We start from the raw sequence: 14,314 nt of genomic DNA, 5'->3' as shown, positions 1-14,314 counted from the left end.
CACTTGCTTGGAATACAAAGTTCGCCCCCTTTGTCATCCTGTATGGGCTTCTGTGTAAGCCTGCTCTATCAAGGTTCACTTTATTTGGCTATTTTATGATACAGCAAAGAAAACAAACGATATCCTTTTGTCAAACTTAGAAGCCTCTTGCTTCTAGAAATAGTCTGCTGCCCCTGCGCTCCCCAACACGCCTGGCAACAGCTGGCATTAAGAAAGCAGAGGAGTTGTCACGAAAGAGTTGAAAAGCTTTTCTGCTGGTGTGGTGAAAGTGGAGAGGAGGGGGTGGAAATCAAGAAAGACAAAGAAATCGGAGTAACCATAGTAGCCTATTATTTAGATATCTCCACCCCAAAGCTGCCCGGCGTGATCCGGCTCTAATTATAGCCCAGTATACGTTGGTTTCATCTGAAGCAGTGAGCGCTGTGTCCGAGGTGCGGGACAGCAGGCTCGCTGTGGTTACATAGATGCGGCGCGCTCGCGGGCAGGATTTTCGTGGCGCGCGCCTCACAGGGAAAACTGACGGCGGTGTCACTGCGACCTTGAAGCAAGGTCATTCAGCCTGTGCTGCAGAGACTGCAATTCTTCTGCGGGACTGCATCACACTGCTGCAGACTCTGCATTATCCGGTTGGAGGCGAAACCCGTCATGCTATGTTCGTTAGATTTGCGCACAAACCGCTTTAGACAGATTTGTGCGCAATAATATAGGTCTAAACACGTGACGGCGCCTTGAGTGTGAATGTGCGGGGATCAGAAAACCTAAAAAAGATATAGAAAAAACACAGTCAATGCCAGCTGGGGTCCCTGCGGGTGATCCTCATAGCGGGTCATGACCTGAGACAGGTGTCAGCTGATAGGCTACATAAATTCTAACAAGAAGCTCTTTTTTTTCTTTCTGTATCCACAAAAGGCACTGGGCACTGCATTAGTGAGTCATAGCCAGCACGACTGACTGAAAACAGTCTCCACCTATACTACAGACGCTTATTATTAGACTACAGGCTGTAGCAGGCTGATACCAGAGTGGGGCTGAACTCATTTAGTGCACTTAGATCCACCTTAAAACTTTAAAAAAAAGAAAAGAAAAGCTGATCATACAGATTCAGCCATCACCAAAAATGCGAGAGAGCACAGGGGGAAAATTCTCTTCACAGATGTTTTATGCTGCTCTGCTGTGCACATGCCATGTTGTAGTGGTTATGAATAGCAAGGTCAATGTGCGCAAATGTGGGGTGAGATCAGAGAAGGCTGATTTGATTATATGTTCAGGATGGTCATGTGAGTGCTGACTAACTATCAGTTCTGTTTGAAATGACCTGTATCGGACCGTGAATAGAGCTTCAGTGTATCCTCGTTATGGGGCACCTTTGGGTATATGTCTCTAACTGACACTACACTACAGTCTGTGTCTCTTCTTTTTTTTTTAAAGAAAAAAAAACCTGAATACCGAAGAGCTTACATATTTACAATCCTATAGAAAATATATTTATTTCGATTTTAATTTAGAGTGGATTTACTAAATCCAGGCCAGTAGTGTGCTTTAGCCCACCCATGTGGCCACCACTCGACCCCTGGTGGCAGCTCGGGGAAACTGCAGCAGCGGTGCTGATGACGTTATAGCAGCTGAGCGAGTGTCCTCCAGTTAAAGGTCACCCACTGCCACTGCACATCATCGCTGTCTCCTGACTTCCTGATTGCAATGCCAGAACAGTGCCTTTTCTTTTTAGACATCCTGCGGGGAAAGTGTCAGATTTCACAAAGATGTGTTGAAGTACAGTTGCATCTTTGACATTGAAGGTGTGCGCCACCTGCTGGCCGTGTTTAGAGAGAAACAAGCTAAGGAGGAGGAGGGGTGTGTATCTACATTAGTGACAGTCTCAACTTTTGTGTATGTGATATTTTGTTACATTAAGGTACACCGGCGTTTCTTAAAAAAAAAGGATACAGAGAACAAAAGAGCTGCAGCCACACTGTACTGCTGCACTGTGTTTGTCCTTGGTGCCATTTTCAGGTTGAAACAAGCTAGAATTTCAAACAGAGTATCATTTACACGAGTCAAATGAGCAGCTACACAGCACATTCTTAAAAGGATAGACTGACAACTCAAAGGTCCATGTTATAATGCTATTTATGCACTGCATTATGTGAGATATGCAAGTCTGGCAGCGTATGCCTGATTTTGTCTCCACCAGCCTAACCTGGCCTATAGAATGCATTAAAGTCAGTGCTCGAGTTACTTTATCGTGCTCAGAGTGCTGCTTTTTCTTCTTATTGCTGTTTGTAGCTATATGCCATGTTTTCTGCCAATATGGCTGCACGCTAAAAATAAACTTTTACTTCAAATGTGATTATTTTTAACTCTAAACTCAACATCTGTTCAGTTGAGGAAAAATAAAGTATTCTCAAATCATCCCCTCAAATTAGAAAGTGATTTTTAAAAGCTTCTTCATTTTACCAGTGATTTCTTTTTAAACTGTTGGCCCTTGATTACCAAACATAAACATTAGCCTGTTCTTGCATCATTGTGATGTTGTAGGGCATTACACTGAATAAATAAAAAGTGTTTTGTACAGTAATCACTCTCTATGTCCTTTTATATGATATATTACTTAATATGTTTATTGAATTACTTTATTTCAAGGTCAACTATGACCTTGGGGGCCAACCATGAAGGTCAAGGTCAAATGCTTAGCCAGCCTAGTTACTCGTGTCCCTTATATAAGGCCTTGTATATTGTGGAGAAGGTTGAAAACGATCCATAAAAAACCATGGGTATTATAAAGTTTTTACTGAATTTCACATTTGGTGTGACCTTGACTAAATTTTCACCAAAATGAAATCACCTTGAGCTGTTACTGGTATCTACCATCACACAGAAATTGGAAATGATATCTGGAAAACTGTGGATACTAGACTGCTAACAAACAGGCAAACAGCCAGACAAACAAACTGAACTGTTTACATACTCCCTGCGTTTCCAGGGAGAATGAACTGAAATGAACCCATTCATCCAGTTTCTTAGCTGCTTGTCCAGTTTAGGGTTGCAGGGGGGCTGGAGCCTACCCCAGCTGTCACAGGGCAAAAGGTAAGGTACGCCCTGGACAGGTCACCAGTCTATCATAGAGCTAACACGAGGAGACAGATAAGCATTCACACCTACAGCATCAACAGTTAACCTAACGTGTATGTCTTTGGATTGCGGGAGGATGTTGAAATACTCGAAGAGAGAACCCATACAAATTCCACACAGAACAATCAAAGTAGCTCAATGGATTTAAATTCAGGAACAGGAATGAGCAGAAGCTTGAGAGATGGGGGATGATGCTGGAAAGCTTTGGAAAATGTGAAGAAGAAAGAAGAAAGAAAATGGAACTTTTAAATATATTTCCATGTGTTGCAGCTTTTCCTGTTGGTAAATACTCCAACCCTCCTTGCCATTCATACTACAAAAAGAAATTAAGTAAGAGATAAACAATCGCATCATCATCATCAAGCCTGTAGACTCTTGGTGGAGCATAGGGCCGCAACAACACCATGCCAATGGACTCTGTTCTGGGCCGTTCTCTTCAGCTGGGTCCACGTCATTCCGGCGGCCTTTACTTAGTTCTCGACAGATCTTCCCCACGTCTGTTTGGGTCTCCCCACTTTCCTCTTTCCTTGTGGGTTCCAGTCCAGAGCTTGCCTTGTGATATTGAATGGTTATCGAAGTGTGTGGCCTATCCAGCCCCATTTTCTCTTCTTGATGTCTTGACCGACCTGGTTCTGTCTGGTTCTCTTCCACAGGTCTGTGTTCAAGATCTTCTCAACAATCTAATGACAGAAAAGCCTCTGTCACTATCTATTCTAGAGATTTGGGGTTTTATTATAGTGGATCCACAGTTAAAAAAGAAGAGCAAAATCAGTGAATTAACAAACATTTTATGTTTTATAAATACAGGACAGTCTGAGCAACAAACTCCCAGAACTTCTTTCTGTAATTTCATCCCAGAAAAAAAAAACTTGAATGAAACATTAGTTAAACATCTTTAGACTGACAGAAAAGGCAGTTTCACAGGTCTGGCCCACTTAAGATCAAAGTGGGCTGGCACGTGGCCCATGATGTAAAATGCGTTTGGCATCGCTGTTGTAAACCTTTCACTTCACTCTATCTGCTATCTTTCTGTCACAAATCACCCCTGATATTCGTCTCCACCTACACTCTCTTCTTCACCTCTCTGTCCGATGCTTTGGATGGTTGACCCCGTGTATTTGAACCGATCCATCTTTACTACCACTGCTCTTTGCAGCTTCACTGTTGCACCCTTCTTTCCACTGGAGAGCCGATATCTGTTGAAACCTTAAAGCTCAACTGCTGTTTTACACTAAGCGACATCAGCAGCTGAATGGTCCCAGAGTTTGTCAAAATGAGAAATCTTATTGTTCGATCACCCAAATTACATCGGCTGTTTTGAAAGTGCCCTTTTCTTATTTACAAATGTGAAGCCGGCTGCTAGAAACTTAAGAATTTTGTATGGAGTATAGTCATCGGTGACCTTTGAACTGGACACCAGTAAAGCTTCCAAATAAGATCCAAATCTGACCTGACATATATGATTTTTTCTCTCAGTTAGAGTACTCCAATTCTTCCTTTTCTTGTGTGATCAACAGGCAACAATCTTCATGCAACTTTAAAACACAGCTGAAGAAACCTAAGATGGGACTCTTAGTGGTCTCATTTTTAAGACTTTATTTTTCTCTTTTTGACTTTAGTTTCTGTTTTTTCAGTTTCTTTTATTTATTGATTTAAAAAAAAATTTTGGGGGGGGTTATATAAATAAGATGATTACTATATTTCAGTTCTTGTTTTATTAAAAACAACTTTATTAGGCAGATGTATGTAGTGCAATATAATTAAATGCATTTGGCCATGAAAATCTAAATATAATGCAGTTTACAGGATTTAAAAAAGATTTCAATACATACCAAAAATGTACAAGAGGATCTCGAGTACCTGTTTATTTGTTTGAGGCATTCAGTAGTTACTGTCACAGATCAGAGAAGCCTCTCTTCAGCACACTGCTATATAAAGTTTATCTTGACTACTATAAAGCATGGTCACAGAGTCGTACTGCACTTCAGTCCTGGCCCACTAGAGAGCAGTAACTCCTCAGCAAGTAAAGGGAACACTGGCATGAAAATCTCTTCATCACCTTTAAGGGAGGCATAAACACTCACATGCTAAGAACATTAAATGCAAAACCACACGTGGCTAAGGCTTCGACATCTTGTTTTTATCTTGAATGTCTGTATGCAGGCAGTATATATTCTACAAGGAAAACTCCTCTGTCAACAAGAGTCAATACATTTGCTATCAATCACAAGGCTTGGGTGGCAAATCTGGAACGGATCTGGGGTTTCCGTTGGGTTCCTTCTTGTTAGTGATGTTGGAGCTGTTGTTTTTATGGTTCCTCTGAGGAACTGGCCTTCTGTGGCGTCTCCTTTTTGGCTGACGGGGATTGGGCTTTGTTGGATTTAGCAGGGGATCCAAATGTAGTTTGCCGCTCTGAGTATCCGAGGACTCATCAATAAATGCAAGGTTTTCACCAAAGTAGTCCAGAGGCTGGGACAGGTGGGGGTCAGGAGGAGCCTCCTCCTGTTTGGGTTCTGCAGGCTTTTCTTCTGGGACTCGCTCCGTCTGAGTGGCCTGAGAATCTGTCTCCGACCCAGACCCTGACTCATTAGAGGAGGACGATGATGAAGAGGAATATGACCCAGACTCTTCCTGACTCTCACGCTGCTCTTCTTGCCCTTCAGGCACCCCGTTAGCTGATACACTGTGACCATGGCTTCGAGGGCCGTGGCGGCGCTTTCTCCTACGCCGTTTAAAGGGGTCATCAATTTTTCCTGGCATGCGAAAGTCCACCGACATATTTTGGATGTTCTGAGTCCAGTCAGTGGCGTGGGCTCGCAACTCCTCCATCTGAAAGGAAAAGGATGAAAGCAGAGATGATAGAGAGGAAGTAGTGGAGACAGCACGTGATAAAACAGGCATAAAAGAACAGGAGTACCTCAGCCCTGGTCTTCTTTGAAAGAACCCGGAGCCAGTTACCAATCATTGTGAGGATAGATGCAAAGTATGCAAGCCCCAACAAGATCCAGAACCACACCAAGGGTTTGTACCAGTGGTCGCTGCCTTCCTTTCCTGAATCCCCTTTGACACAAAGACACATTATACAGAAGCAGGAGGTAAACAGGGGCCAGCGCACTCACACATCCATGTAGCCATCCTTTTCCATGGAGTAAATAAACTGTTAAGATAGCAGACTAGATAATCAATAATTCATCTGTGAAGAAAATCATCATAAATAATTTACGACATTGTCTGCGCTAAGTGAACTTAATGCACCACGACTGACAGCTATATTTATGGATGACTAATTAAGTCATAGCTCCTACTTATCAACAGATCAATACCTTCAACGAAAAAGAAAACTATGAAAAAGGAAATGATATAAGCTATACTGACCTGGAAGCTATGATTGTATTTCAGCTGCATTACTTTTATAGAGCTTAATAAAGCAGGATGTCCACTAGTGGCAAGCTATGGGCATCAGTGGTGGTGCACAGGGTGTGGAGAGTGGATAGGATCTCATCTTAATAAAAATAAAAACAAAAACAAGCACAAAAAAAATCCTGCAGACTAATTATTGGGGAGATACTGGTGGTCTGATGTGACCTCAGGGGTGAAATAAACCTGTCCTCTCTGGAAAAACTAAGTAGAGCACTGACTGTCTGAAGAAAAACCTGACACCAGATCCACCCACCCACTTATCCAGTTTAGGGTCATGGAGGGGCTGGAGCCTATCCCAACTGCCGTCTCGCTCATGCTGTATTTTTTGGTGTTTTGTTCCTCAAGCTGTCGAAAGCCTTAGTTACATATTACTGCACAATTTACATGACGAACTGTTCTCGAATAAATAGCACAGCTGATTATCCAGTAGTGAAATAAAGTCCGCCTCTAAAAGCATTAAAGTTTCGAATGTCAGCTTATCAGTAATAAAGTTTTATAATAATTAAATATGTCAGAACAAGCAGAAGGAGTCGTTTAAAAACTTTGACAGTGTCAAAACACATGGATTGGGTGGGGGTGAGTGGGTGGTGGGGATCACCTCCCATCAAGCTGTTATAAAGGGAGGAACTATCAACAGAGACCAAAACCATTTCTTGTAACTGGCTAGAATGCTAAAGGGCCACCACTTGAACTAAAATAATACTGAGACAGATGGACTTTTTCCATTTCCACCTTCCTATTCAGTGCACACCACTGCAAGCCAGCGTGGGTGGTTGATTATATACCTGCAACATAGTCTCCAAACCCCACTGTGGTCAAGGTGATAACCACGAAGTAGGCCGATTCCAGCAGGGTCCACTCCTCCACCTCTTGAAAAACGAAGATAGGCAGCGCAACAAAGAGCACACAACCCAACAGGATGGACAGGACAGCTGAGATCACACGCACGATGGTGGGACTAACTCGCCATTTCTGTCAGAAAAGGACAACCAATTAGTGTCATGAATATATAGCCTGTATATAAAAGATGGACGTGGCGACGTGATGTCACTTATTTGTTTGTGAAGTCATTTTTTAAGGCTTGAGTTCAGTCTTTTTGCCATCTCTACTTCACCGTTTTGAAACCAGAGGTCATGAACGAGGTTTGGGTCTGATTGAGAAACCAGCCTGCCAAGCTATGCCGACCCTGAAGCATATCCTATTTTATCGAATTTCTGAGACTGATCGGACCCCAAATTTACAAAATAAAAATCTCATTATGTTTGAGAAGACTTGATACTATCAACTGAGGCCATAAATGTTTTGGATGCAGGGAACCAAACGCTTCTATGCAACTGAGACCAATTTCTTCTTTTCAAATGCAGGTGTCAATCCCTGATAGCCTTTATAAGATGTAAGGCACTGGCTTCACTCTTCGGACCCAAATATTAGATACATCTATTATTTATAAAATCTAAGTATGTATACAGTGGCAGTAAAGAAGACATTTTAAATATTTTTTGAAGCTCTGACCAGGAAGAGCTTCTCTATCTTGGCGACAGTTTTCCTCAGCCCAGTACCCAGATGGTCTCCCACTCCAGCGAGCAGGATACCAAACAATGGGATTCCCACCAGGGCATAGAAGATGCAGAACAGCTGCCCTCCTTCTGTTTTGGGAGAAATGTTTCCAAAACCTGCACATGTGGGATCAGAGGTAGAAGAGCAGTTGTTTAAAGACTTGCAATTAAATTTAGCGAACAAGGACTTTTAGCTGGACACCCACCGATGGTTGTGATGATGGTCCCTGAGAAAAAAAAGGCACTGGCCAGATCCCATTTGCTGACAAATGTAGCGTTGCCTATGGGATCCACACCTGCTCCCGTGGCCTCCACCACCTCCTGGGAAGGGACAGTGGGAGAAAGGTTAGTACTTAGTTGATGAAACACTCTAATAATTAATGTTTCACTGGAAAAGAGGCATTAACAAACACATGAATGAATGAACACATCCCTGGGACGGGGTACAAGATGCACTGTCATGATCAAAAGCAGGAAGTTAGCGGCGATGAGCCGCTGTGACGGCTCCATTCTGTCCCGGGCATATCGAACCGCTTACAGCACAGAATCAAATTCCCTGATTCAATTATCTGAACATAAACCTAAGCATGATGAGGTTATGAATTAACATGGCCTCTGCAGAAATCATTAAAACCAATCAATTAAAAGTTTAGATTGCAGATTGTAGAAATGTCTACTGCCAAGTACGTCTGTCCCAACAGATTAACAGAAACTGACTGAACTTCTCATCCTTTCAAATTCTATTTGTGCTGATAACTGTTATAGTTTTTCAAAGAAGTTGTGCAGTGACAATTGACTAAAAGAGTAGGTTTGAAGTAGGAATCAAATCAGTGACACTGTAGTTACAAGATATGTGCTGTAACTGTTCGGGTATCAGTGATCTCTGACTTTGCATGAATTTACCTGCATTCTACTGGATACAGGAAGACACTGCAGTGAGGTTTTGTGTCTAGAGGGTTTGGCATACGATAATTAGGTTACTTTTTCTCCTCAAGTTACATTAAAAGCGAGAGGCAAATTATGAGGTTAGTCATGCGCACCTCAGTCTCAGCCTGTGTACTCTGTGCACCGCAGAAAGGAATAATTTGGAGCCAGAAATATAATCCTTAGTAACTGTGTTCAAGAACCTTCCTGGGAATGCTGACCATAAGTGAGAGCTTCAGGTTTTCATGGTCGTGACACAACTCCCTCACAGATGTAGTGAAATACACAACATACATGCAAATGACAACTATGAAAAAACAATGGTGTTCATACTTTACATGCTATCAAATGTATGTGATATAGAAGCATTAATTAATCTGCTTATTAATGACAATCATTTGTCAATGTCACATGATTGTTTAGATAACCAGCAAAACTTTATAAAGAAGGAAATTGAGCCAGGGGATGTTGTCACATTGACTTCATGAATTGCTTGAAAGATTTAATATTTATCTATATTCCTATATTTATTTAATTTCAGCTAACAAACTGGCAGCTGTAAAAGTTGTAATTTCGCTTATCTAAGCTCAGCTTATACTGATAAACAAAAGGAGACCCTGCACTGATAGCCAGACCATGTGAAAAAAAAAGTCACGTGGAGAAAGTTCACCAAGCTCACCTCATTATTTATTAGCCTTTCAAATCCATAAATTTAGAATCTGGGGTTGGCAGTGATAAGAACGTCTTTATGGAGGGACAGCTGAAGCTGTCTTATTTAAATCTGACATCTCGAGTCTGCTGCTCTATCTGGTACGGTGGTGTCATCTTGCCAAGATCTGAAGAGCTCCCTAAGGCTTTCAGATAAACATTTACAGTGACGAATCAGAAAGTAACTGCACAAATTTTGCCTGAATGGAAGACCCCCGGAAAATTCCTTCAGTGTCCAAAAATAACATTAGCCGCAGACAATTACACAACATGCCTACATCAAGGCAATGATGCTTTTTTAAATAAATTCTTCATAAAAATAAACTTATCATTGCAAAATTTACTTGTATTTTTTTCAGGTATAACACCATTTTTGTCAGCAGTGTTCGCAAGTAGATCAAAACATGTCCAAATATAGCAAAAAGACCAAAAAATCTGCTTTAAAAAAATAAATCATGACTTTACTCCTCAAAAACAGGTGTCACATGATCAGCCACATCAATATCTGCTGGTTGAAAAATATAGCATGGTCTTTGATAAAGTATGGTGTGGTATGTGACAGATGCTTGAGGACGAAACTATAACTAGAAGACCTGATGAAACATCTGAATGTAACATCAGTCCAGTGACACATGATCCACAGTGGCTCAATAGCAGTTCTCGTGTAAGCCGACATTAAGTGCATTGTGTACTGTCCCCACTTCTATAAGTGCACTGAGGTGCAAAGTTCACCCAAACCATCCCAAACCTTTCTTTCTTTTTCTGATGGAACCAAACAGCAGCTATCATCACATCACTGACAGCATATTATGAGTGCATGTTTTTTAAAGCACAATATATTAGTATCTACATGATTTTAATCAAGCAAAGTGTCAAATACTCTTTTTACAAGTAGAAAAACAAGAAAGTGTTTCAGCTTGAACTTCTACTGCGTTCACCTATTCATTGTGATATTTAAAAAAAAAACACACCTAATCTCTCATGTGCTTCCTCTAAATAAACACAAAATACAACAAGGCCTGCTTGTGTGCTTCAGTGTCCTTCAATCCCTTTAACCTTTTCCCAAATGTCGCCGAGTGCATGCATAGATCACTTTGCAAACTGAAACAGTAATTTACAATGTTCATTCTAGAGCGAGGACAAGCATCTCAGGATCACAGCTAGGTTGCCAACGCTCGACCCATCCATGGATCAGCTGTCACGCAGTTACACTCATGAAAGGAACCTTGCATAGCTGCTCTGACCACACCTGTTATCTGTCTCGCAGTCGTCGTGCTGCGCTGCTGCACTGTGTCACCAGCAAAGCTCCACTGAACACGTTACACATCTGAATGATCATCCTAAGGATCCACAAACTCAGCCAGTGCGTATAAAACATGAAGCAGGTATGTGTCACGCACTCAGCAAAAGTGTATTTTTAGCTAGAGAGGCAGTCGGCATCAGAGATCATCATGACACTTGTTTGGAGTTTGTTAATATATGATTAACAGAAAGCAGCAGCTGGGCAAAGCTAGAGTCACTTTCTGAATGCAAAATGTGTAGTTTCAGTAACTCAAAGTTTGCTGTATGCTGTTCGATTTAGTTAGAAGCAACAACAGAAGTCGCTATAACACTAAAGCAATAACACACAGAATTTTTCAGGATTACTGACAAAATGACACGAACGTGTCATATTTAAAGGGATCACAGCTTTTAGTCTTTCTGACATTTTCATGCCCATTTCCCCTAAAGTCTGAGAACTGAATGTTCAGTAAGTTCCCACTTTATCTAAGCCAATACTTTCTATGCATTTTTTATTGCAATATATTCTTATTGATATCATGTAGTATCCTATCATGTCGTGACATCCATATCATATCTTGTAGTATCATATCAGGTAATATCGTGTCATGTAGTATCGTATCGTAATGTATCATATCATAATGTATCGTATCGTATTGTTTCGTGTCTTATTGTTTAGTATTGTATCGTATCTATCAATATGATGCTGTACCTGATGGAAATTGTAAAAGAGAAACAGAAAAAAAATTTAAATTTTCGAAATAAAAGCCAGATAGTGAATGGCTCCTCTCTGTACCTCTATAAGAACCTGCAGCTTGTCTGAGTCAACACAGGAGAAGTTCAGCAGGAAGTCCCGGCGCGTGTCCTGCAGCTTCATGTGCACACCCTCCTCCTGCGGAGCCTCCAGGGCACGGAACACCACAGCTCCCAGCACCAAGTAGAGAAGAACCCCCGTCAATATGGCGAGCAGGGTGGAGCAGCGCATGGCTGCACCTCCACTCAGTCCAAACGCAGGCTGCTGCTTCTCTGTGCCAGCCTCAGCGCTGGAGTTGCTGCAGCTGAAACATCAGCAACCACACAAGTAGACTGGTTACACACTGACCACAGAGCCTGACAGCAGCCCGGGCTGCCCACACGCCTGCAGCAGCCAGACTATTAGGTCCACAGCAAGCATTAAATGGACTCAGTCATCACTCTGCTGACACACATTGAATGCAACATCCAGCACATAAAGCCTGCTCTGTGACCTGCCTTTAACTGAACAGATGTTGCATGAGTATCTATAAAAGATAAGCGATCCATGTCATGAATAGCTAAAACAGATGCGATCATAACAGTGGTGCTCACCTGTTAAGCCGCCTTAGTTGCCCCCGTTTTCGTCTTTTCCAGTCCCTCTCTGTGCTGGCTCTGAGGATGGAGTCCCTAGAGCCGTAACCACTGGGGAGCCCGTCCCCCTCACACTCTGAAGGAGGGGACACTACACAGGACCACAGACAGATTTTTATGTGTAATTCAGCAGTTAGTTTCAAATGAGTAAAGAGGAGCAAAGGGCTCACTTCCTTTAAAAAAAATAGCTGTCAGCGCCAAGGATCAATGACAAACAAACAAAGCCCTGAGGTGTGGCAGTGCAGTTGTTGTTGTATCATACATCATCTGTACACATATGTATAACAGAAGCCTTTAGTTAGTGATGACCCCCCAAAAAGGGGGGTTTCCAGCACTGGATGGAAAGTTAAAGAATTATGATTTGGTTTATTCCCATTAGGTGATGTTGATCAGAAGTTACAGTGCTGGTGTGGAACAGCGGTGGAACTAAAAAACCAACAGATATGTCAGACACTTTCTGGGAAGTTTAGGAAATTATTTAAGAAGGTAGTGTTTTATCACTGGGATCGATAAGTCTGCCACTTGCAATTCATTTTGCATTACTGGTCTGTAAGCCAGAAAAGGAAAACAAAAGAAGCTCCCATCCTCTAAAGTTTGTTGACTGCGGTGCTGTAGTCAGCAGGTCCGCTGGATTGAATCCAAAATTAGAGCAATAAATTGTCACACTATGACTGCAAAACGCACTTGGGCTCCAAAGACTTTTACAGCTGCTAGGACTACACAAAGGGGCAGTCCATTTACTGAATTAAACGCATTCCAATCGGGAGCATTTATGAAGCACATCCTTTAACAGCATAAAATTACCTTAAATATCTGGTTTGTATATACAATCTCATAGATTTGTAAAACAGCCAGTAAAATAGAATAAATATCCAAAGGTGCATGTGAGTAACAGTGTAACTGTAGTTCTTTAAAGAACATACTTATCTACACTACTCCAAAGGACATATAAACACTGATCACAGCAAAGCTGTTATTCAACGTAAACATATGTCAGACTATAGCACAGACTGATTATGGACCAGCTGACAGAAGGAAGTTGTTCTATCCTGTGCATTAAGTCCCAGCAGAGCTTCTGCAGCAGCTAAGCTTTATCCATCCACAGTGATACCATTTTATTACCCCTTAGAGTCCCTCTGGGTCCATAAGATTCATGGTACTGACCAGCCCCTGTGTGCTTACCTCAATATGCAGGATCATAAGAATCCAGAGTAACGGCCACCTCATGCAAAGCGTTTCAGGAGTTCGGGCAGCTGCATACTGGGAGTTTGTGTGTCAGAGCGAGTGTGTGTGAGAATGATGGCTGGTGCTGAGTGCACACACAGCAGAAGATACTCAATCAAACTGACTTTATATAGATAGTGAGGGAGTGAACTGAAGCGAGACAGAGAGAGAGAGAGAGAGAGAGAGAGAGAGAGAGAGAGATGGTGGAGATGGAGGTGAAGCTAGACTCAGCTTGTTCAGTGTCTTTTTTAAAGATTTCAGACGTGCCGCAGACACATGATGCAGTTTGGATCATTTGCTTTATTTTGTCATTTTAATGTTTCTCCTGTGCATGAGCACATTACAGAAGAACCCCCGCTGAAGTCCCACGTTTTGCAAAGCTACCTCTGTATCTCTGTGGGATCAATGTTTAAGATTTATTGGCGTCTGATTGGTGTTACTCTGCAAACTCTGCAGCGGGAAGCCAGCTCAGCCACCCTTCACCCAGCCCTCAATAACCTGTCTTCCTCACAAACAAGAACTGCTGCTGGTCCCTGTGTGTGTGTTTCTCTGGCACATCTAAGAAAACTAAGTGAACTTTCAGACATCCAAAGTAACATTCAGCTCAACACGTTGCTGTTGCAGATTTAGGAGTCCTGGAGTTATATTATACATCGCCCCAGATCAGGAAGATGGGTGTTATAGGT

The 14,314-nt window shown here is 42.0% G+C and overlaps 1 protein-coding gene across 1 annotated transcript; it reads right to left on the bottom strand.

Annotated features, from left to right (window-relative positions):
• Nucleotides 1-4,891: 4,891 nt before the first annotated feature.
• Nucleotides 4,892-13,706, bottom strand: LOC116329124 (potassium channel subfamily K member 4). The gene is made up of 8 exons (XM_031751082.2): nt 13,587-13,706; nt 12,366-12,495; nt 11,815-12,076; nt 8,312-8,426; nt 8,062-8,222; nt 7,335-7,521; nt 6,047-6,189; nt 4,892-5,958 (listed from the first exon to the last, which is right to left on the bottom strand). The coding sequence occupies exons 3-8, from the start codon at nt 12,001-12,003 to the stop codon at nt 5,350-5,352; spliced, it is 1,404 nt and encodes a 467-aa protein (XP_031606942.1). The 5' UTR covers nt 12,004-12,076; nt 12,366-12,495; nt 13,587-13,706; the 3' UTR covers nt 4,892-5,349.
• Nucleotides 13,707-14,314: the final 608 nt, after the last annotated feature.

This window comes from Oreochromis aureus, linkage group 10 (genome assembly GCF_013358895.1).
Source record: "Oreochromis aureus strain Israel breed Guangdong linkage group 10, ZZ_aureus, whole genome shotgun sequence".
Classification (NCBI taxonomy): domain Eukaryota; kingdom Metazoa; phylum Chordata; class Actinopteri; order Cichliformes; family Cichlidae; genus Oreochromis; species Oreochromis aureus.
This window is presented reverse-complemented; position numbering and strand designations above follow the sequence as displayed.

Excerpts from the sequence above, each read along its gene's own strand:
- LOC116329124 (XM_031751082.2), bottom strand. The coding sequence starts at position 12,003 with ATGCGCTGCTCCACCCTGCTCGCCATATTGACGGGGGTTCTTCTCTAC. Across the intron at positions 7,522-8,061 it reads AGATAGAGAAGCTCTTCCTG|AAATGGCGAGTTAGTCCCAC; the intron begins GTCAGAGCTTCA and ends CTTTTCTGACAG. Across the intron at positions 5,959-6,046 it reads CAAAGAAGACCAGGGCTGAG|ATGGAGGAGTTGCGAGCCCA; the intron begins GTACTCCTGTTC and ends TTTTCCTTTCAG.